This window comes from Mytilus galloprovincialis, chromosome 1 (genome assembly GCF_965363235.1).
Source record: "Mytilus galloprovincialis chromosome 1, xbMytGall1.hap1.1, whole genome shotgun sequence".
Lineage (NCBI taxonomy): Eukaryota > Metazoa > Mollusca > Bivalvia > Mytilida > Mytilidae > Mytilus > Mytilus galloprovincialis.
This window is the reverse complement of record NC_134838.1, coordinates 90,677,740-90,702,663: the sequence shown is the minus strand read 5'-3', so window position 1 is coordinate 90,702,663 and position 24,924 is coordinate 90,677,740. Positions and strand designations below refer to the sequence as shown.

At 31.8% G+C, this 24,924-nt stretch overlaps 1 protein-coding gene across 5 annotated transcripts; it reads right to left on the bottom strand.

The window, feature by feature from the left end:
• Positions 1-273: 273 nt before the first annotated feature.
• Positions 274-24,365, bottom strand: LOC143044390 (serine/threonine-protein kinase RIO1-like). 5 transcript variants are annotated; one of them, XM_076216400.1, is made up of 17 exons: positions 24,314-24,365; positions 22,364-22,422; positions 21,787-21,824; positions 21,044-21,177; positions 20,635-20,734; positions 14,899-14,977; positions 14,262-14,445; positions 7,999-8,060; positions 7,513-7,593; positions 7,039-7,125; positions 5,037-5,174; positions 4,032-4,135; positions 3,468-3,640; positions 3,000-3,092; positions 2,451-2,504; positions 1,925-2,101; positions 274-1,577 (listed from the first exon to the last, which is right to left on the bottom strand). In XM_076216400.1, the coding sequence occupies exons 2-17, from the start codon at positions 22,417-22,419 to the stop codon at positions 1,458-1,460; spliced, it is 1,680 nt and encodes a 559-aa protein (XP_076072515.1). In that variant the 5' UTR covers positions 22,420-22,422; positions 24,314-24,365; the 3' UTR covers positions 274-1,457. The 5 variants fall into 5 exon arrangements, with proteins under 5 accessions (XP_076072515.1, XP_076072523.1, XP_076072497.1 ...); XM_076216408.1 differs by having other exon boundaries at positions 21,044-21,171; XM_076216382.1 differs by lacking the exon at positions 24,314-24,365 and adding an exon at positions 24,255-24,281.
• Positions 24,366-24,924: the final 559 nt, after the last annotated feature.

Sequence of the window (24,924 nt, the reverse complement as noted above, 5' to 3'; positions counted from 1 at the left end):
TAGTCATTCACCCATACAAATGAGATCTAGCCATATAGCAAATGGAATTTAAAAAAAACAACAATACAAGCAATCTGTATCAAAATATAGCTAGTTTAGCCCTTTTTGTTTTATAATAAATTCTTATTCATCATTGTTATACTTCAATTTAAAAGTTCCAGTTTTACATTATTTAACAGTAGTTAGAGAATGTTGTTCTATAACACATAAATCTGAGGTTAATAATTTTTTTTATATTAAACTCTTGTGCAAAGTTATCACTAACAGATAATATTAAAGACAAGGGTTTTAATCTTTAATCAATATCTTAAAAGACAATAACAGAACATTTAATAAGTATTATAAATCAAATAGCAAATTTGCTCTATCACCCTCTCAGCTATGTAATTATATATATAGCATAAAATTACCAGTTGTAAAGTTGTATAATGGCAGGAAAAGTGGGGAGGGGAATCATATTTATAATTAGTTGTGATTGATATACATTACTTTTACAAATTATGACTTGGATGGAGAGTTGTCTCATTTACACTTATACCCCATCTTTTATTTCTATTTTCATAATTTCTTATTTTATTTGCAATTTCCTTTTTAATCTATATGTCTGCTTTAAATATATCATTTATGTTGAAGCAGTTATCAAAAGTTGACTATATCTCTTCCATCCATTGTCTTCAAGATGTAAATCTTAATAACAATACATGAGCAAACATCCTAACAAAATATCAAGCAAGTCAAACAAACTGTTGGTCAACATGAAATTATATAATAGCTCTAATTAGCTAAGTGATTCATATGCTTAATGTTCTAAAGGTCCCAGTGAGAAAAGAAATATTTTTCTCTAGTTCTATGGAAATTTATCCCTTTCCGAAACCCATTGTATAAAAACATTTAATAAACGTGGTTGCCGGTGATCTCAAAAGATCATTGGATGATTTTAAGGGTCATAACCTCTTTAGCTAACAGGATGAATGAAAATATGCTAACAGATGTTAATGAAATTGACAACTTCATGGAATTTGAAAGGCACTCGAAGGGGATTTTGGTTAAACAAAAAAAGAAAATTTATATTTTAATCATTAGAGAAAATAAACTCATCATAGCTACCAGACGCGCGTTTCGTCTACAAAAGACTCATCAGTGACGCTCGAATCCAAAAAAGTAAAAAAAAAAATTAAAAAAAAGCCAAATGAAGTACGAAGTTGAAACAGATTCTTACACATCAGATGCCAAGTGATGCACATGGCCAAAACATTCTTTCATTACTATCCCTTATATTTTTTTCTGACATAATTTAACATTTATTGAAAACTGACATGATAATCTTAATTCATAACCAATTCTTTCCAAATTTTAATATCAATAATCTTCCTAATTTTCATGAGATTTTCGGCCAACACAAGCACATTATAAGTCCATCTTCAGGAATATGACAAAATAATTTATTATTTGACGCATCAAGTTTTTCCTTTTTTTGTATTTTTGCTGCCACTTTTTTCTTTTCTTTTCTTCACATGTTTAAGTATTTTGTTTTTCCTTTTTTCTCTTTGTTCTTCTTTGATTATCTTTTTCCTTTCCTGTAAATTAAAAAAAAAAAAACTCTTTTGAAAATTCATATTTACCATCATCAAAATATCCCCCTCCTTTAATTGAACAGTTGCTTAATTTGAAACATCAATCAACAAGAATGTGTCCATAGTACAGGGATGCCCCACATGCACAATCATTTTCTATATTCAGTGGACAGTGAAATTGGGGTCAAAACTTTAACCTGATTCAGGACAGACAAACTAATTAACGAACAAATGGACAAAAGAATGGACAAACAAATGGACACACAGATCTAAAAACTTGTTGCCCTAAGTAGGGCATAATTTTTTATTGCAATTTTCAATCAAACACTCTATACAATAATATAACATACCCTTTTACTATCAGGTGATTCCTCTCGAGGTCTGTAAGATTTAGTTTTATTACTAGATTCACCCTCATTCTCACTCTCTGATGACTCTGTATCACTATCAGAAGCACTGTCCTTGTTACTTTCTATGTCTTCTTGTAACCTGTTACAGTCATCTGTATTTTCTAACAATTTTGGTGTCTACAGAAAAAAAAATGTTTGCAATCTTAATATAACAGTTTTAAAATGCATGCTTCATTTTTATGCAAATAGTATGTTGAATAAGGTTTTAACATTTCTGCATAATTTTTAAAACATCCTATTCATTAATGTAAAAATAGTACGGACATTTTGTTTGACTATGAATTAAAAAACATTTAAACAACTTTCTGTCAAAAGTAATAACTTATACTTTGTTCTACATAAACAACATAAAATTACCATATGACTGACATATACTTATAAATTAACTTTATAAATATCTGAATATTCCATTTGAACAACAATTAACATTTTGCCAAATTTATAAATGGAAAATGAAATATTATACCTGTTGTGGCCCAGTCAAATCTGTCTTTAATCCTGTTACAGTTTGATACAACAGCTGAAAGAATAAAATTCATTTGAGTGTAATTCTATTCATATTCAATGCAAAAACATTATTATTTTATGTGCAAAATAAAGTTAAAATGCTTAAATGCTAACTTGGCAACTTTTATTGGTTGACATGTCAGATCTGTGTCTTCCTGTCCTGAATACACCAATCTATTTATAGAAACTTGTTGACTAATAAAAGTAGAAGTTTATTTAAGTATTGTTGTCAATACTTATTTATTTCATCTGACACTCTGCATACCATCAGTATTCACTAACTGAGATCTCAAACAACACGAAATTTAAGAGGCATTGGCTTAGCTATCCTTTATATCTTAATAAATACGCTGTAATACTGAGCAGAATATAATAAGAATTGAAAAAAAAATCTTTCGGATTTCAAGTCAACATTTAAATTTCCTGACACTAAAAACTAAATGCTGATCCATGAAATTTTTGGTTAGATGTTAATTTTTTTCCTGTAACTTAAACAAGTAATATTTACATTATTAGAGTCTCCTCTCTGCGCCTTTATAATGTCTCTTTCATAATCAATGACCTCATCCAATGTGCGAGGAATGTAAGAATTCTTGAAAACCTGTAATAGTTAAACAGAAAGGAAAGTTAGCTTTTCTAACAGTTATTACTTCAAATATATAAGCATAATAAAATATCTGACGTTTCCAATGATATAAGATTAATTCAGCACTTCTTTGACACTACTTTTTACAGCTGCAATGTAATCAATACATAGGTGGTGTGGTCTCTAATGGAGAGTTGTCCATTGGCATTCATATCACATCTTAATTTTTTTTAATAGAATATTTTCTGGGACAGTTCATGTGTCTCTTCTTTATTATGTGAAAGTTTAAAGGTTTACTTTGAATTTTAATATAATTAAATATTTCAAGGGAAAAAAAATTAAAATTAAATGTTTCTATATGAATGACTTAGGCTTGTACACATAATTCACCTGTTCATCTATTTTTTGTTGATCTGTGACTTCATCATGAGATCTAGTAGAGGTCAAGGTCATAGCTTCTTCCAAATAATGGTCAATGTTATCTTCATTAATTGTAATATCCGTTACAAAATCAAATAATTCTTTTACAGTCAATGTACATACACCCTTCTTTCTAAAAAAATCTAAAAGAAAAAAAAACATTTTTTATAATTTAAAAGGGCAAAGTAATTTCACACAACAATTAAACAAAAAAAATATTTCTAAAAAATCTTTAATTTGTGTCTTGTGTCCTTATGAGATAAAAATTCACATACATGTATACAGCATTTATCAAATCTTATTTGAAGTAAATATTTGGATCTTTCAGTCTTTTTTTCAATAAAATAACAGGATTAGACATCTATGTCATAATTGCATACATTTTCAAATGTATTCAGCAACCTCAGTAAAACATAATTTAATAACTTGAACCTATCTAAATTTATATCACTTGAAGCATTATTTGAATAATATCTTGTCCTGGATGATAAATCCTATCTACTCTATCATTTAACATGTTTATGCTATACCTACCTGTAATATTAGTACAATCCTTCCTGAGGAACTCTAAAGCATGGACATGATCATGTTCTACTGACTGAGAAACATCAATCACATAAATATTACCATTATGATATCTGCAAGAGAATAATAAAGACAAAATTTCACTCAGAAACCAACATTTTAAGTATTAAAATCAATAGATGCTGTGACTTTGAGGTTTGACTTATTGCCTATTGATCCAAAAAGATATGAGATTCACCCTTAACAAAATGAAAAAAGTTTGAGAAAAGTTTGACAAATGGCTAAACACACAACAAGAAACAAAATTGGGCTCAAATTTCAATCTATGAATTTCTACATGACCTTGACCTTTGGTCTATTGACCCCAATATCATCACAGGAAAAATATTTACTGGAGCGAATGGCCCATATTCACCATGGACACATTTTCGCTATTTTGCTATTTTTTCTGTCAAATTTGTGTGCCTTTCCCAGTACTTTCCTAAATAGATGGTAAAGGCTGTTTGTAATTTTCGAAAATGGTTGATATTCCTCTTTACCCCATTTCCAAGGTTATTCGCACATATAAAGAAATATGCAGGTGTTTTCAAACAACTTTTGGCTATTATGCACAGTTTTAAAGTAAATATTTGTGAGAAAAATCATATAGGAATGATCTCTCAAGCTTATTCATCCAATTACAAACATTTGTATTTATCATAAACCAGGATAATGAGGATGGTTGCAGAGAAAATGTGTCCCCCATGGTACACAAACAACTTGATTTCCTCTTGAGTTTGCTTTCATTTTTAGAACAATTAACAAATGTTTTGAAGATTATTCCTTTATCAAATTTTTTTTTCATATAGTATAATTTCTGAAACCTACATAAAAAGCTCCAAATACTCGAATATAAGTCAGATGTAAGTGGAAATAAACGAATTATGTGGTGAATATGGGAAGTTAAAATATCTTTATATAAATAAACTTCAGAAAACATTGCTTTATACCTTTATATATGTTAAGTACACTTACAACATATTGAATTCACTAAGATCAGCATGGATAAGTTTACATTGGTGATATAGAGTTCTAACCATATGTATACACTCTAAATATAACTCTCTAGCCTTAGATTCTGAGATGTCACTGTCTTTTAATAGAGGTGCTGGCCTGTAAATACAAAATAATGTATATAATTTTCCATCATACAAATCTTGTTAATCCATAGTTCTAATATTTTTATAGAGTTAAAATAAATTGGGAATGTGTCCATGGTACACAGATGATGCCCCTGTTTGCATATAAACCAGATGCTCTGCAGGGCGCAGCTTTATACGACCGCAGTGGTTGAACACTGAACAGTTGGGGCAAGTATGGACACAACATTTAAGCTTGATGCAGTGCTGAATTTGGAATGTGATTAAGTGCAGGTGTTTCGGCTGGCGATCGCCATTTTCGCAATTTGCGAAAAATAATAATAATGGCGCTTAAAGTTCGTCATTGGAGAAAGAATTTGGCGAAAGAAAATGTGGCAAACTCATCTTATTTAGGGAAAGGGGTTGAGAAAAAAACATTTGTGTCACTTGGCGAAAAAGTTAATAATAAAGTGGCGAAAGAGGTGGCGAAAAAAATAATTGACCCAAGGGAAACCCTTTAAAGTAGTTAGCACATCATAGGTTTCTGACACAGAATGGATGTGGTTTAATGAACTTAAATTTTTTTTTGCTATTGAGCAATACACTATGCTGTTGAATATTAATCCCCTCAAATATTTGTAAAAAAAAAAAATTTAATTTCTGAAATCTCAAATGAGAAAACTTTTACACCCCTACCCCGCACCCACCTTTTTTTTCACCTACCCCTTTTCCTTATTAAAAAAATAATCTTAATTCAAATTTCTAGTGGAGTTGGCAACAATAACTACTCATTTAGATACATTATAAAATATTAAAATATAAAATGACATACAGTCATGGTTAAAATTAAAATTAATAAACAGTTTCATCTAAAAATAAATTTACAGCTACGTCACTCATCTCAAGACAATCATCATTTTAAATACATAATTTTCAAGCAGTGTAAGGAAAGTAATAAAGTAATCAAACATACCGGGTAGATATAACAGTGTTCTTTATATTTATATTGGATTACCTCCCCTTCACTGCTTTTAAATTTTCTAAATTGTTATTTAACCAGTAAAACTCTTGTTTTCCCACTTTTTTGTCCCTAATTGCTAACTGATTTGAACAATAACCCCCACCCCAATAACCATCCATTTGTAGTATGGAAACTTGTGGTATAATGTCAGAGAAAAATGCTTATTTTTGCCCCTTTTTGGCCCCAAAATTCCTACACACTTGGGACCATAACCCCCATAATCAATCCAAACCTTCAACCTGTGGTATTAAACATTGTGGTACAATTTCAGAGCAATTTAAATGCTTATACACAAGTTGACGAGGATGACAACGCAGACGACATCATACCATTTACAAACGCAAACATTTTTTACAATCGTATAAAAATGTGACAAAGTTGTTAACACAATAATTTAAACACACATTTTGAAATATTTTATATGAATTAAACAAGATTTTTTCTCAAAATCACATTTAAGTCTAAAATGAGAAAATCACAATAATAAATGCACGCAATAATTTCTGAATTTACAGTAATCAAATTTGTTTTCATGTTTCATGTTACACAATCAACAGATCTATTCACAAACCAGAACAGATTAAAATAGATTGTGAGATTTATTAAAATGTTAGAACTTTTAAGAATTTATATGCTCTCCAAAACAAATAAGGAACCCAATCTATAACTTGCCATTGTACACTTTGAAAAAGAAATCAGCTTAATTTCTACAGGTATGATGGATAGAAAAAGTTTAAGTAGAATTATGGAACAAAACAAGCACTCTTTGTCCAGACCACTAACTGGAAGGGACATACAAAGTATCAAACAATAAGGTTAATATTAATACTTACCAGCCATCTGTACCTATAAATCTCATGTTAATATTAATACTTACCAGCCATCTGTACCTATAAATCTCATAACTAAAACATGGCTTTTTAGTAGGATTGGTTCTGGACATAAAATACCAGCTTGATGTATTCTGAAAATAAATGTCAATGAATACACTACATAAAAAATTACTTTTAAAAATCTTACAGGTTTAAACAATTTAAAACAATCAATGATTGCAACTGCAATATTCTATCATGACATTTTTTAAAACTAAAAACAATGCTGAATGAAATGATACTTATGTTGAGAAAACATAGAGAACAGCAAGGTCTTGAATTACCTTTTTATCTAAGGTCCATACCACATTGGCGACATCACCTTTGCTTTAGTTTATATCGTAACAGGTAAACGTCAACCTGTAAAGCTGTAGTTATTTAGAGTCAGATATTTAGAAATTGTCCCCACAACTTATATCCATTCTTTAATCAAATTAATTGTTTCTTTCTACAGAAGAACTTTCTCTCTATTATCTAACCTGATCAGATTTCTCATTTCTTTCTCAGCCCAAGTTTGTACCATCTTCCTGGGATTGTGTTTACAGTAGCCGTGTCTAAACCTGAAATAGATTTTGATAAAAAAGTTAATTGAAATTGGCAACTGTTCTGCCAATGAGAAATTACACATTTAAACATTCTTAATATTCAATTTTTCAAACCTTCAAACATTTGTCCAACAAAAACTGTATCCTTAATGTAAAATCAGTAGAAAAATATGTAGTTCATACAATAAGATTGCAACTGTAGTGAAATGATCTATACCCTGACACATGCCCATGTCCAAACAACTCAACTCAATCCAGTATGCCGGAGTATAATATGATATAAGATTTGATATTACTTAAAAGATGTGTTTGTACATAAAAACAAAACACTTTTGGAAGCCAATCATTTAAAATTATTGCATATTTCTGGAGAGCAGGTTAATTTATTAAATGCAGAAAATTACAGTCATTATCATTTACCTAAATTCCCCAGATACATATTTGTCTCTGTCTTTGAATACCAATATTGATGTTTTATATACCTGAAATTAAATTGAAGATATTTTAGGATGATGAATTGAAAAAAAAAATACTATAACAATAATATTGTTCATTCTTTATATGAAGTTTTCCATTTGTAAAGGGCAAAACTCTAGAAGGGTTAAAGTGACACCTCAATGAATCAAACTTCATCTGTGTTTTGTGGTAGTAAGCATTGTGTATGATATTCAAGAATTTGGTAAAATCTACATAATAACAGTTTAACAGTGCTATTATGGATTTGTCCCTCTATTGGAATTTTGCTTCATTAGACAAGGTGATTTTTTTCAGTGGCATCAATGCTTTAGAGCAATAAGATAGCTGTGATTCAACATAATGTCATCATTTAACCAGGTGCTCTGCAGGGCGCAGCTTTATACGACTGCAGAAGTCAAACCCTGAACAGTTTAAAGGGATAATTCGCGATTTTTCACTTATCATCTTATTATGTTCATAATACCATAAAAAACATATTCACCAAGTTTTATTTTGATATGAAATCTAATAAAGAAGAAAATTGGGAATTATTAATTTTATTTCTTGAAGCTTCCTGACTTATGTGACGTAGTTTAAGTCTTTGATGCATGCCGGGAGTGAAAATATCTCATTTAAGTCTTGTTCGTTAACAATCTAATTACGCGATTTAAAGCGCATCGACGACTTTTGGTGTAGCTATTAACCAACGAAAAATAAGTGATAGCCATGCAACTTTTAAAATTAGATCGTGTTGATATTTTAAAACGAATTTTAATAATAAAATTAATTCATACATAGAACATTTTTATGATTTGTTTTGTACAAATACTTTAAACAAACATTTTGACATGATCAATAGTGTAATAAAAATACATGTTTGTATTCTGACGTTTTTGCTTCATTACAGCAAACATTTTCACTTGCTTGTACGGTGGAAATAAAATGTGTATTGTTTTGTGACACCTAAAGAATGTTGAATGCGTAGGTTAACTCAAGGTAATTAAAAGATTAGCATTATGTAATTCTAATCCTTTGATCCTCATTCAGTGAAATCTAGGCGTCACGGTTCACTGGCATTCAGGTGTGAACAACATAATTGTAAACGGGACTCCGACAAAATTTCAGACACATGAATGTAAAAAAAAAAAATTAAAATTAATTAACGGGAATAATAAGATCGCACAATAACTGGATAGCTGTTGTATATTTTTATATTTTGCATAAGATCACTTTTTAATGAATTATGACTTTTGATTACTTTAGTAACGATAAAACAATGAATTATTTTAATTGAAGAATTTATAAATAAAAATAGCCTTCTAAACACGAGTTTATGAACTAAAAATTGTACTATTTCAAATAAGGATCGGCAGCCTTAAATATTTCAAACAGATCATTAACAATTGGCAATTATATATTTTAGTCCATCCAAAGTGATCTTTAATTACCTATTTAGAAATTAATGTGCTCATCAAAATATTTTAAATCTGACAACACATGAAGACTTCAGATATTTAAAAAGAAAAATGTTTAAAAAAAATTGACAGGAAATTAAAGGATCTAATTGGAATGGAATCGACAAATTACGAACAGATATGCTTTTCAAGTGTGAAAAACATCAACAAAATTTATACATAATCGGGAATATGCCCTTCTTAAAATACTCTTCGTCTCACACCGTAACTATATATAATACTTTAGCTATTTGACCAACGATGTATAAAAAAAGACAACGAATTTAATGTCATCCTTCCCTATTTTTTAATGTATTTATAAGTCTGTTCAACTGGCAAGAATACCACTAAAGCGGACAAGCAGTTTCTTTAAATTGCTGTCATTGAATATCTAGAGAGAAAATAAATCCCGAAATTGATTTGAAACTTTGATATTCTATAGTTTTCCCGGAAAATATTCACATCCCTCGGTATAAGTGTACTTCCAGTGGCGTATATATTACATGCATTTTGGAACAATTGTGACGAAGACGAATTTCTTCCTTTTTTCGAGAACAATCTAATTGAATTATAAATGTCCATAACTTCGATGAGCCAAATAAAGTTATATATCGACCTGTGTTTAAATCTCTTCTTCTTCTCCTTCTTCGTTTGGTATAAAATAATCTATCGACATTTGATGATTACTTACTGTTGGCATACGTGGACTTTTCATTTTACAAAACTTTTACCCCAATTTACGCAAAATATATTATTCTTTCTTATGTTCTATGTATAAATGTATATATTTTAATTTGCGCTATAGTTTCGTAACTTATAATCCAGGCGTATATACGAATGGTCGACAAGTGCGTACCTTTTTTTAAATCAATATATTTCTGGTATGTTCCAATCTGTCCTTCACCATTGACAACGAGTATATATTACATTTTACCAAATTTACTCTTGGATTTTTTTTTTTATTTCATCAGATCTGTTGTTTTTTTTTGGTATTATTTATATTTTTATAAATAATTTTCTTTTAACCAGAAATGTTATTCATAAACAAGCGTATATGTTTAGTAATGACTATATATTATATCACTTTCGGACACACAAGATAGAGATGTATATTATACACCTAATAGTTCAAAATGGAAAGTTATAAGTTATCGGCCGTGTACACTTATCAATACACTAAGAAGTGAAACGATGCATGAATTTGCAAACTCGACAGGAAATCGCTTGAATACCTGGACGTGTCACCTCACACCCCCTACAATACCTTTGGGAGTAATACCTTTAGCCATGCAGGTGATCAGTGGAGCGAAGATCCTAATTTATTTGAATAAAGTTTATTACATAAAAGAATTATGAACTAATTAGATTGCCGAAAACAATTCAAGTTTCACGGAAGACTTATTTATGATTTGAAATTTTGACTTTTTCACTAATTCCTATATTATCAGTCTTAAAATAACAGATCATGGTTATTAAAAAAAAAAAGAAAATTTTCCATATCAAGTTAACTAGTCGGATAAAACAACCGTACGATTGACGAGAAATCGACACGCAATTACGACTACATCGGGTTACTATAGTTCTGGTCCTTAGACATATCGCGACTGCAAATCGGACAAGGTGACAAAATGGCCGACCGGAGAGAATTGATACTCTAAATTTAAAATCGATGGTGATCTCTTATCTAGCAGAATAAAACTTTAATACCTATGAATTTGAGCATTTTTATACAGAATAAACATAATATCAATTTTTGATTTTTTTGCGAAGTTTCCCTTTATGCCCGCGTCACACTGTCCCGATTTTTATATACGATGGACACCCGAATGCGAAAATTGTAAGTTCGTACGAAGTTGGTCCCGATCTCTTTAAAATACCCAAAAGTGACCGAAGCAAGTGCGATGAATAACGAAGTCTATACGAGGGTGCCGAAAGTATATACGATAGCAAAAGATGGACATACGAAGGTAAACCGAAGACGGTATTTGACCTTCATATCTCAGCCGAAGCCTACACGATGGATCACGAAGGCTACACGATGGATTACGATGATGGCGCGATGGTCATACGATGTCTAAAAGACGTCGTGTACAGCTTACGATGCATTTAAATCATATGCCGAAGGCATCACGCGTTTTAAATTGTTTGATCAATATTGAATATATATTATATTGTACATTTAATTTTTGGTTTAATCATAAGACGGAAGATCGTGGGTATTTCCAGTTACTGAATAATTTGGTTGATTTCTAAAAAAAATAGTTTATGTATCAAATATGCGTATTCAATTTACCATTTTCTGCATGTGTCATATACAAATATAGTGTCCGTTTTTGTCCCCAATATGTTACATACAAGGGGATGCCACGCTCGGCATTGCCTTGTTTGAACTGTAAAATGTGTGCACTAGTCTGAATAATCACCCATAATTATGCCCATGTTTACTGATCTATCTTAAAGGTAAGGTAATGGGTTCGTTGATCCCTTTTATTAAAAAAGAGCTCTTTCCAGGAGAATATCATAATAATATAGACTAAAGGAAGGATGCGGGGAAAGCAAAAAAAATTGGCAAAATATGACATATAGAAAACAAAATGTTTATTGAGTAAACATTCGTGGGACAACAACTCAGACGATACATAAAAAATCAGAATAATGAAGAAAAAGTTGGTTTCCCTATATACGTGTACCTGCAGTGTTGGTATACGAGGCGCGTTTATGATTTTTATTATGTTATTTGATATGAAAAATTGACAAAAAATAATATTTTATTTTGTAAAAGTAAATCCTGAGCCTGTAATACTTGCTCTTCTTGTTACATTTGAATTAATAGAAACAACGCTGTCGCCTTTCTTGTTCTCATAGAATCATATGATATGAGGTCCATGTTTTGAGAACGTCTTTCTTAACTGTCGTATTAGACTGACCAGTGCATATCCCGCATGGCACTTTAAATGAATTTAAGCGCGAAACTTAACTTAAATTTAGCTGGATTTATTGCCGTCGTAGTTCCATCTTGTCACCTTCGTACTTTTATTCGATGGCATCACGACGGGATTACGAGGTCTTCACGAAGTCGTGTTGCCATCGTAAGACCTTCGGTTAGCTTCGTGATTCATTCGTGTAGACATCGTAATGTAAAAACTGCCCGATGGAAACGATGGAAACACGAATGCAATACGATGTTCAAAGATGCATTCCCGGTGACATTACGATGGTGAGGATGGTGATACGAACTCAATACGAACCATAAACATCGGACGCACCTTCGGGGATTTTTTAACATGTTAAATAATTTAGAACCCTTCCCGAAGTTGTCCCCGAAGGCTAGAAAAAGCGGCCGATGGTTCTACGAATAGCCCGATCTGGATACGATCAGTCCCGATTTTGAAAATTTCCATAATCGTGTTGCCATCGGCGTAAAAATCGGGACAGTGTGACGCGGGCATTAAGAAAGTATGGATACAACATTCAAGCTTGATACAGCTCTGAATTTGGATTGTGATCAAATTTTTGACATAATATGAGTTTCTGACACAAAACAAATGTCAAGATCTTACAAATCTATTGCACAATATTGTGCAATTAAAGATTTTTTCTTTTAACTTTTCAAAAATTTGGAATTTGAGAAATTTGAAAAAAATAAATTGAAAACAACTACCATTTTTTGAAATTAGTCCAAAACCTGACATTTCTTAAAACATGATATATAAGATGTGTAAGGGAGGTAAATCTGAAAAACATACCCAACATTGTATGTTAAATGTTTTAGAATTACTGCTCTTACCATGCTTTTAAATTGTCTTAATTGTCCATTGACCAGAACTACCTAGTTTCCCCCCTTTTTTGCCCCTAATTCTGAAACATTTTGGGCCATCACCCCCCAAAGTCAATACTAACCATCCCTTCATAGTATGGAAACTTGTGGATTAATTTCAGAGAGAGTCATACACTTAAACATAAGTTATTGTTTGTGAACTACAAAAATTATTATTTTGGGCTCTCTTTTTGGCCCCTAATTCCTAAACTATTTGGACAATAACCCCCAAAATCAATCCAAACCTTTCTTTAATGGTATTGAACCTTCTTGTAAAAATTATAGAGATCCATGCACTTAAACACAAGTTATTGTCTGTAAACTAGAAAAATTCTTCTTTTTGGCCCCTTATTCCTATCATGTACATATTCAGGAATATTAACCCCAAACTGAATCCATGCCTTCCCTGTGTTATATGATCACAAATGTCAGAGAGATCCATACAGTTACACACAAGTTATTGTCTTGAAACTAGAAAAATGCTTGTTTTGACCCCTGTTTGGCCCTTAATTCCAAGACTTTTTGCCCAATAACCCCTTAAAATAAATCCCAACCTTCTACTTATGGTATTAAACATTGTGGTACAATTTCAGAACAATTGAATTACTAATACACCACTTTTTGTCCTGAAACTAGATAAATGCTGTTTTTGGCCCCTTTGGGCCCCTAATTCCTAAACCATTGGAACCATAACCCCTAAAATCAATCCCAAGCTTTCTTTAGAGGTTATAAAAAATTGAGATAAAATTTTCTTGATTTCTTTATACTTATTCAAGCGTTATTATCCGGAATCAATCGATCTTTTCGGACGATGCTGACGGCGTGCTACCAATATACAACCAATTTTTTTTTTAATTTTTGCTATCGTATAAAATAGACCAGGGATAATGAAATCAAACTACAAAATTTCAATTCTATAAACTGTAATTTTCAATTTTCCAAAGACAATGTTTTACCTTAACAGCCATATCCTGATCTGCCCCTGTAGCATGGTAAACATTGGCCTCTTTCCCTGTACTGATACAACCATTTATTTCTGATATAATACCTTTACTTAGAAATTTGAAGAGAATTAACCGTGTTCTCTTGTCCATAACCTGCTCTGCAGTAGCTCGGTCAGCTTTGTCTTTTCCCCTGTATCTATAATAATAAAATTAACACAATCAATTCAAACCTCATTCAAACCTCATTGAATTACCTGCTGTATAGTCTTTATTTTAGCATTTTAAAATCGTTAATGAATAAACAACAAACTAAGTAACTTTTGAAAAATTTAGCACATCACATACAGAGTTACTTCCCCTCTACCCAAAAAGACTTTTAAACTCTTCTTTATTTGTGAAATGACATTACACAGATCCATTTCATCCAATCAAAACATGTTCAATCCAATTTAAATCAAAGATATCTATCCATCTGATTTTCCAGTTAGCAACAAAATACTGTACTGTACAGTCCTTCTTTTTTTCCAGTAAATTAAATTTCATGTATAACACAGACTTTGAACAAAGTAAATTTGTCATTTAATGCTTTACTTGGCTAATAAAATATTTAAAGGTATGTTTATCAAACATTGACCTTCATTCTCTTTACCTATCATTGTCCATTTTCCTTCCCTTTTCTACTAATGCTGACATGGCTTTGTTTGACAGTTGTGGTCCTGAATATTTCTCTGTAAAAGAAAGAAGCGTACTACTAGTATGTCATCTGAAATCAACAGGATTTCCAAACATGAAAGATTTATTCGAGTGAAGGCACTTATCAGGGAAATACAATTTTGGTAAAGCTACATAAAATAAAATTACAAATAGCATTAGATATGATTGTTTTGTCCTCGTTTAGTTGTAGGCAGGGAAGCCAGCTTATGGAAAACATAAGATCAAATTTTCAAATATCAAAGGACTTGCTAAAATTACATATCTATAGTGTAAAATTACAAATGTCTGTAGTTCTGTAGATTTTTAAAACTGTGATTCCACCTTTTAATCTTTTACATTTTTTATGGTCACAGTTTTACACCAAACCATTTGTCACAGGAGACAACCAGATGCTCCGCAGGGCGTAGCTTTATACGACCGCAGAGGTTGAACCCTGAACGGTTGGGGCAAGTATGGACACAACATTCAAGCTGGATTCAGCTCTAAATTTGGATTGTGATTAAATAGTTGACACAGCATAGGTTTCTGACACAGAATGAATATGTTCTAATGAACTTAAAATTTTTGTTTTCTCTTAGAGCAATTCACTATGCTGTTGAATATTAATCCTCTCAAAAAAATGTTTGAAGAAATTTTCTTTTTTATTTATGAATTTTCAAATGAGAAAAATTGAACCCAATTTTTTTAATCACATCCCCCTTTCCCTTATTCCAAAACTAATCTCAATTAAAATTTCTAATAGAGTTTGCAACAATAACTACTCATTTAAATACATCATAAAATATTAAGATGTAAAAAAACTGCTTGTTATCACTGAATGGTAAAGATTATTTTAATTTATCAGTTGGTAGTAAAAAGTGAATATACATTGTATATTGTATATAACAAAGATTTAAGTTGATTCTGGACAAAGAAAGATAACTCCAATTAAAAAAAAAATCTTGCTATTGCACAATATTTTGCAATTAGATATTTCTTGCTTACTATTCTGGACAAAGAACGATAACTCTAATTAAAAAAAAATTTGCTATTTCACAATATTGTGCAATTAGATATTTCTTGCCATTGCGCAATACTGTGCAATTGAAAAGACTTGCTATTGCACAATACTTAATATAATAATTTTAGATCCTGATTTGGACCAACTTGAAAACTGGGCCCATAATAAAAAATCTAAGTACATTTTTGGATTCAGCATATCAAAGAACCCCAAGATTTCAATTTTTGTTAAAATCAGACTAAGTTTAATTTTGGACCCTTTGGACTTTAGTGTAGACCAATTTGAAAACAGAACCAAAAATGAAGAATCTACATACACAGTTAGATTTGGTATATCAAAGAACCCCATTTATTCAATTTTTGATGAAATCAAACAAAGTTTAATTTTGGACCCCGATTTGGACCAACTTGAAAACTGGGCCAATAATCAAGAATCTAAGTACATTTTTAGATTCAGCATATCAAAGAACCTAACTGATTCATTTTTTGTCAAAATCAAACTAAGTTTAATTTTGGACCCTTTGGACCTTAATGTAGACCAATTTGAAAACGGGACCAAAAATTAAGAATCTACATACACATATCAAAGAACCCCAATTATTCAATTTTGATGAAATCAAACAAAGTTTAATTTTGGACCCTTTGGGCCCCTTATTCTGTTGGGACCAAAACTCCCAAAATCAATACCAACCTTCCTTTTATGGTCATAAACCTTGTGTTTAAATATCATAGATTTCTATTTACTTATACTAATGTTATGGTGCGAAAACCAAGAAAAATGCTTATTTGGGCCCCTTTTTGGCCCCTAATTCCTAAACTGTTGGGACCTAAACTCCCAAAATCAATACCAACCTTCCTTTTGTAGTCATTAACATTGTGTTTAAATTTCATTGATTTCTATTTACTTAAACTAAAGTTATTGTGCGAAAACCAAGAATAATGCTTATTTGGGCCCTTTTTTGGCCCCTAATTCCTAAACTGTTGAAACCAAAACTCCCAAAATCAATCCCAACCGTTCTTTTGTGGTCATAAACCTTGTGTCAAAATTTCATAGATTTCTATTAACTTAAACTAAAGTTATAGTGCGAAAACCAAGAAAATGCTTATTTGGGCCCTTTTTGGCCCCTAATTCCTAAAACGTTGGGACCAAAACTCCCAAAATCAATACCAACCTTCCTTTTGTGGTCATAAACCTTGTGTTAAAATTTCATATATTTCCATTCACTTTTACTAAAGTTAGAGTGCGAAAACTAAAAGTATTCGGACGACGCCAACGTGATAGCAATATACGACGAAAATTTTTTCAAATTTTGCGGTCGTATAAAAACCAAGGCAACCGTAATTATGAAAACTGTGGCAATGTTGCCTCAACATTAAACATTCATATATAGTGCATTCATGTTTATCTAATGATTTATTTATTAAGGCAAATAATTTATATGTTATCAAGGTTTCAAAAGCAATGCATATATCAATGTATATTTTTTATGGTGAGTCTGCAGTGGTACAAGTTGTTCTACTTGGTAGTTAACCTTGGTTTTATTTGACTGCTAGAAGTTCAATTTGACGTAGTATGAACATGTAATAGTATGAATGAACTGGTTTCCCTGGAAAGAAAACTGAGTTTGTGTTCTATAGTACAAAAGTTATGAGACACGAATCAGACAAATGTTCACTACAACAGGGATCAAAGATGAGCCGTGGTGTAGTGGTTAGTGCATCGGACTACAAACACAAAGGTTCCTGGTTCGATTCCCGTCTGGGATGAAAATTTCAGGAACTGAATTTTCGGCTCTCCCTTGACACTATTTACGAGTATGGTCTCGAGGAAACGATGATAGTCCGTCGGAAGGGGACGATAAATGGCTGACCCGTGTTAAGAGAGAGCCATATCTCTTGCACGTTAAAGACACCCTTGTAGATTTCGAAAAAGAGCAGGCTAATGTCGCTACAAGGCAGCACTCGCACCCGCAAAGTGGAAAGGGATTAATATAAGTTGCAAAACTTGTTTCCCAATCCACTATAAATAAATATGTTTAAACTAAAGATGAGGTCTGACTGACTTGCCCATAGTAAATGTAAATGATTTGTTATTTTGTCCCATACATATGAATATATATAATTTAGGGGTGGGGATCTCAACGGTTTTCAAGTTCTCAAACAGGTAGGGGTAGGCAGAGGATTTAGGGGGCAAAAATTTGGTTGCTTATATAGGGAATCACTGGAGCTCTTAGGTCAGTCAGTGGGCCCCACTTATGAAAATTTCTGGATCCGCCACTGGGGATAGGGTGACCCTAGGGACTTCCCCTACATTTCATTTATTTGTTATATTGTCCCATACATGAATATATATGGTTTAGGGGTGGGGATCTCATTGGTTTCCAAGTTCTCAAACAGGAAGGGTAGGGTGACCCAAGGGAGTGAAGGGACTCCCCCTATATTTCATTTAATTAGTTATATTGATCCATACATGAATATATATTGTTTTGGTGTGGGGATCTCGACCGTTTCCAAGTTCTCAAACAGGAGGGTTGGGATGACCACAGGGACTTCCCTTATATTTCATTTGATTTGTTATATTGTCCCATACATGAGTATATATGGTTTTATATGGGTAAGGATCTTGACCATTTCCAAGTTCTCAAACAGGAGGGTGAACAGTGACCTCAGGGACTCCCCTATCTTTCATCTGATTTGTTATATTGTCCCATACATGAATATATATGGTTTAGGGATGGGGATCTCGACCATTTTTAAATTCTAAAACAGGAGGGGTGGGGTGACCCCTAGCGACTCTTCCTATATTTCATTTGATTTTTCATATCGTCACAAACATGAATATATATGGTTAAGGGGTGTGGATCTCGACCGTTTCCAAGTTCTCAAACAGGAAGGGGTGGGGTAACTTCAGGGACTCCCCCTATATTTCATTTTTCATTTATTATATTGTCCTATACTTGAATATATGCAGGGGCGGATTCAAATGGGGGAGGGTTGCGGGCTTGCACCCCCTTAAATTTGCAAAGCATGGGTTGTTCTCAGCTTAATAAAGAAAATTCCGATAATTTTACCTCAATTTTTTTTTTAGCCTCGCTCTGCTCGGCGAAAAATTAAGTTTGCGCCCCTCCTAACCTAAAATCCTGGATCTGCCTTCATATGGTTTAGGGGTGGGGAGCTCGACCGTTTCCAAGTTATCAAACAGGAGGGGGTAGAGTGGCCCAAAGAATGCCACCTATATATCATATGATTGACTTACATTAAGGTATATATAATATAGTTGCATTATTTGTGAAAATAAAGAATGAAACTTTCAGCTACTTTAATTGACCCTTCAAAATTGAGAAAAAACAAATAACTCCTTGAAATTGCAGTAATATGTTTACACTTTAAAAGCATCTCACATGCATTATCATCATCTATCATTTATAAAGAAAATTTAGACTGTGACCATGAACATGTATAGTGTTAGATATACTGTTCCCAGCTGTCACGTTGTATTGGATTTTTAAATTAAAATTTATCAAAAAGTAATTTTTAGTTTCTGAATAAAATATTTTTCTGCTTTTTCTTTCTTTTACATATATCTTTTGGTTTACAATACTAGTGTTTATATTCATTTACCATGCATAGATGTATTTTTTCACCTGTTTGGGATTTATTTTGTAAATGATCGTCAAACCCGGAATTACCCTTATCCGCTTCCGGAATCGGATCCGATTTTGTAAAATTTCGTCTTCACGGCCGCCATTGTTATGTGTTTACAATGTTGTTTTTGTCAATCAGATATGATTTTACTCGAATTTATACAATATTTGTCGGCGATTTTCTGTATAAAGCTAGCAGTTGAACAAAATGAACATCGCCGTCATGAATAATAATGATAAAAATAAGTTTTTAGCTCGTTTAATTGGAGACTTTGGTGAACATGGTGAAAAGGTTTGCAAAGTAATTTCTTATTTTCTTTCAAATGTATAAAGGCAACTACGTCGGGCGTAGCTAGAAACCAACTATCCTAGTGGAAATTCCACTTGCAAAAGTGGAAGGTCTCGGACCACTGCTTATTTGCACACCTGCCTCCAAATTGAAAAGCTACGAAAATTTCTTTTTCTAATTTGAAATTGCCGCCAACAGCATGAACAGTTGAATTATATAATAGACTACTGACATAGTTGTACTACGTATTGATGACAAACAATATTCCTACGACTTTTGTCATTTGGGAAATCTAAACTGCTTGTCTTCAGAGATTTTCGGCGATTAAATATTTCATACAATTGTTCTTTGACATCTTAGGTAAAAGCACAAGTCATAATGTACTACACAAGGATTTTTAATAAGCACTACTTCCTATGTGTAACTTTAAAACTTTTGGATAAATCCACGATCATTTAAGGTTTTTCTGGTAATTTTTTTTGTAATCCAGAATAAAAAGTATTAAAAAAGTGTTCAATTAGTTATATATAACATAGTAACAAGCTAGATAATAACAATGGCAAGTATTTCAGGATTTATTGGGTAGAACACAAATCTAGGGTGCTCGCATAATGCAGCTTAACTGCATAATAAAATGGTTGACGTGAGGGCATGGGCCTGAGTCAATGGTATAAGTCTACAGATTGCTTAAAAGCAATTGTATCCCAAAAATCAACTTATAATCCTACAACTTTCTTACCAACATTTATCTTATCCACATATTTTTTCATTGTCTTTTCTACTGGCTGGAAGTTCTTTGTAGCATTTGTCTTAACCTGCTTGTTTCTGGATGCATTTGGCTGAAATGACAAGTATGAAAATCAATCATTTTTTTCGGAGACAAAAAGACATTCTTTATATCATAACAGATATCTTAGGTCTCATACAAAATTATTATCTATCTTTAAAGCAAAGATGAAGAATATTTACTATACTTGATCACAAGATGAAGTGAATTACATCTATTTGACTTCAAAATATTTTACATGTAGACAGAGACTTTACCTAATTGCATCATCCATTCAAATTTAATGTAATAAATAAATACTTAATTCATAAATTCCTAACTTACTTTTTCTTAAGGAAGTTATTTGTAAGTTTTCAGTTACCTGCTGACTATTTAATACTGCTGCATTGTATTTCTTAGTGAAATCTCCTGTTTCTCCATACCAGTCATATAAATCACTATCATCATCATCGTCGTCATCATAGTCATCCCAATCTTCATCTTTAATTTCTATATCTAAAGTGGAATAAAAAGGTATAAGGAGTTAGCTAATTAACAAATTCTGACAAAAAAACACTTTTAAGGGAATAAATGTGTATACATGTACATGGAATAAACCCATTTGATATTTATAACATATATAATTTCACAGCCAAATATTAACTTATATATTATGCTTAGGTTTAAGTTGTTGTGACTAAGTTCACAAAAATTCACACTATCAAAATATTTCAGTAGAAATTGCAAACAATTGTGGTCGTAAAATACTTTTTTTCCTTAAAAATTGACTGTATTGTATCATAAATGAATGTCTCACAAGTGAAAACTTTGAGCTATAAAAACTGATATTATCCACCTGTTCCATGTGTGAAAATGTTATGGTGTTATAATCTCTGGCTCAATATTATCATGAAACTTTGTCAGAATTTAAAACTATTGCAGGATTCCTGGACACTGATGGTTATGTAACTTTTAATTCAAATCTTATTAGTTTAAGTATCTCATGAAACCATTTAGTTCCAATCTTATTAGTTTAAGTATCTCATGAAACCATTTAGTTCCAGCAAACAACTTTCTTTTTAATTTAGAAATATAAATCTCTTTCTACAGACATATTGTTTGTACCTGTATCTGTTAATTTGGTAAGAGATGACCTTGTGTTGCTGAAAAATAAAAAAAATAAAAATTTTAACCGATCAATATTAAATTTTATACAAAATAAATATGTTCTTATTTTTTATAGAAAGAATATTCAGATATCTTTTCTGGTGTTTTTTTCTTCTTCATATTGTTGGTTTTTCCCCATATTGATGTATACCCCATATATTCCTCCATATAGATCTCATTTAATCAAGGTCACAACAACAATAAAGAGAAAGAAAGCTTACAAACACAAAACAATGAATCTGAATGTTACAACAAGCTTCTTCTTCCAAAACCTTTCCAGGAAAATACACAAGAAATCATGAATCTTGTTTCCAATTTATAAACCAAGATACAAAAAAAGTAGCCTAGAACTCTTAAACAGATGTGGGGTTCAATGTAGATATCAGATGTGCAGTTTTTTTTGCTATGAAATAAACTGACTGAAAAGACAAATGAAGTCAAAATTTGGTTATTTAAAACAATTAAATATAATTTGCTATTGATTTACATGTAGTCACAATTTTGAAGTATATTTTAATTTTGAAACAAATCATACCTTTCAGCGTCAGCATCATCAAACTGCCCTTCTACTATACATGTATCTGTTGACATATTCTGGAAAAAAAACCATAAAATACCTGAATGAAGCATGTAATATATCTTTAATATCACAAAAAATAATAAAGAAATGGAATGATTCAAATAAATTCCTTTTGGACACCTCAGCCTATTATAAGGTGACCACATCACAACCACAAATTGATGTTCTCAAGAGCTTTTGCTTGTATTGTTACATGTGAACTGAATCAAAATAAAACTTTCATATTTGTTCTCATGAAGAGGATGTATTCATCCAAACACTGTATAGAGTAGGACACAGGAAAATTGACCATTGCTGCACTAGCATTTTTATTTCCCATTTGACATTAGCATAACCCTGGTTTACCACCCCTAATCTGTTTGAATAGAAGAAAGATATACATTGATAATTCTTATATGATTTGCATATCTATAAATACTTGAATTGGATTGGTCAATTAGAATTTTTCTCTAAGTTTACACTTCGATAAACCATGTTTCCGAAACTACTTTTGTAATATATTCATGCGCGATACACAAGCTTGTAGTGATCCCGGGATTTTCAGCAAATTGAGATTAAAAAACAATTGCATAACAGTTGTGACTATTCTAGTGCATATATAACCAAAAAAAAGAAAAAAAATTATTGCACTAAAGCTTCGAAAATGTACAAAAATTTAATTTAATAAAATTCCGCGAAATTTCATGAAGGATTTGGCGAAGTTACGTCATGGCAAAACACGACGTCATACGAATGGAAATTATCAAGGGAAAGATTATTTCGTTACGTGTACGCTTCAAATTCAGATAAAATTTAATTAAAATGAAGTTTTTGAGGTAGGTGCTATTTCATTTAAGATTCCGTTCTATTTATCGGACATTTATGGTTTTTAGAAAGTTAAGATGGCGGCGTACTCCTTAGTTACGACTTGCCATTGTGCTTTTGATGGTAAATATATATAGTAGCCATCAACAACAAAAATGTTTGGCTGAAGAATTATAAGGATTAAACACATTTTTTCTAGAGGTTATTGATGTGTAAACCGGGGCTCTTACTCACAAACTCAACATAAAAGTCCTTGGGACTTTTATTCAGTTTGTGAGTTAATCGCCCCGGTTTACACATCAATAACCTCTAGAAAAAATGTGTTTAATCCTATATAATACTTGATATTCCAATAAGTGCATTTAGATATCAAGGAAAAATTAGGTCATTATGTCGCAAGACAATTATGTCAGGTCATCCAGGGAATAAAAAAAATATAAGATGTTGTATGATTTGCAAAAACCAATTGTGCCAGACCCTCGTGGGTAGTCAAGGTTGGAAAAAATCGCCTAGTAGTAGTATGATTGCCAATGAGACAACTCTCAACCAACTTTGGGTCATCGATGGCATTCAACAATGAGCATACACCTTATGACTATTTGTCCACCATAACTTGACATGCTTCATATTACACAGGTTACCGTAAAATTTTGACATCATAAAACGAAATATCTGACGCCACAATGAAAAAGTGATTGTTGTATGTGTCAAAAGTTCAAGCGAACAGGTCAGCCGGGATCAGCGATAAGGTGTATTCAGACCCATCCTGCATTCATTCATAAAATGAAATTGAGAATTGGTCAATAATATTTGCCATGACTGTGAATTTTTCACTATACCATATTATAATTTATATACAAAAGGATTTAAAATTCCAGTCTATGATGCTAAAACAAACACTGGCTGTCTGGGCTATTAACTTATTAATTTTCTATCTTAAATATTTATGTAGGACATGTAGAAAAGATGAGACTTCTATTTTTTCCATATAGTGAGTAGGATACAAGGAAAGTCCGTGGTAAGATATAAATACAGCACACACATCTTTAAACATGATAAAGTTGTCTGTTTCTTAAGAAACCTTAAAATGACAAGACTTACTACGACGACATGTGCTTGTTCAGAACGACAACATTGTGTAATATCCGGTAGACGATGTTAACCAATCAGGTCGTTTGTTTTATTCTTTCATCTAAATTCTACCAATCGCTATGTTTTTATTAAAATTCGTCTGCATAAATATGTTGCTGTGAAAACACAGCTGCAGCAGCAAAGGATCTACGGCAGTTTGAAAATTTATTTGATAACCAGGTAAATAAGATGCATATGGTAATCAACTGTAAATAAATTTCCTTTCAATTTTCATTAAAAAATCGTTGCAATAGCAATTTATTGTGGTCTTGAACTGTTCAAGGCAAAAATCAATTTTCTCAACTGTGATTGTAAACAATCGACAGAGCGAGAGACAACCTTTGGCAAAAGCAGATATATATCAGCTCCGTCAGTTGAGGCCTTTAAAACCTCGATGACAAGCTGAATTCAATTTCCAAATTTGGGGGAGGGGGTGGTCAAATATGCGAACCAAACCATGGCAGTATAATCAGTTCATTGATTGTGACCATTATCTGGCAGAAGCAGAAGTATAATATGATTTAATACAATAATTATAAAAATAATATGAGGCAGGCATAACCTGTGAATGGGGACGAAGT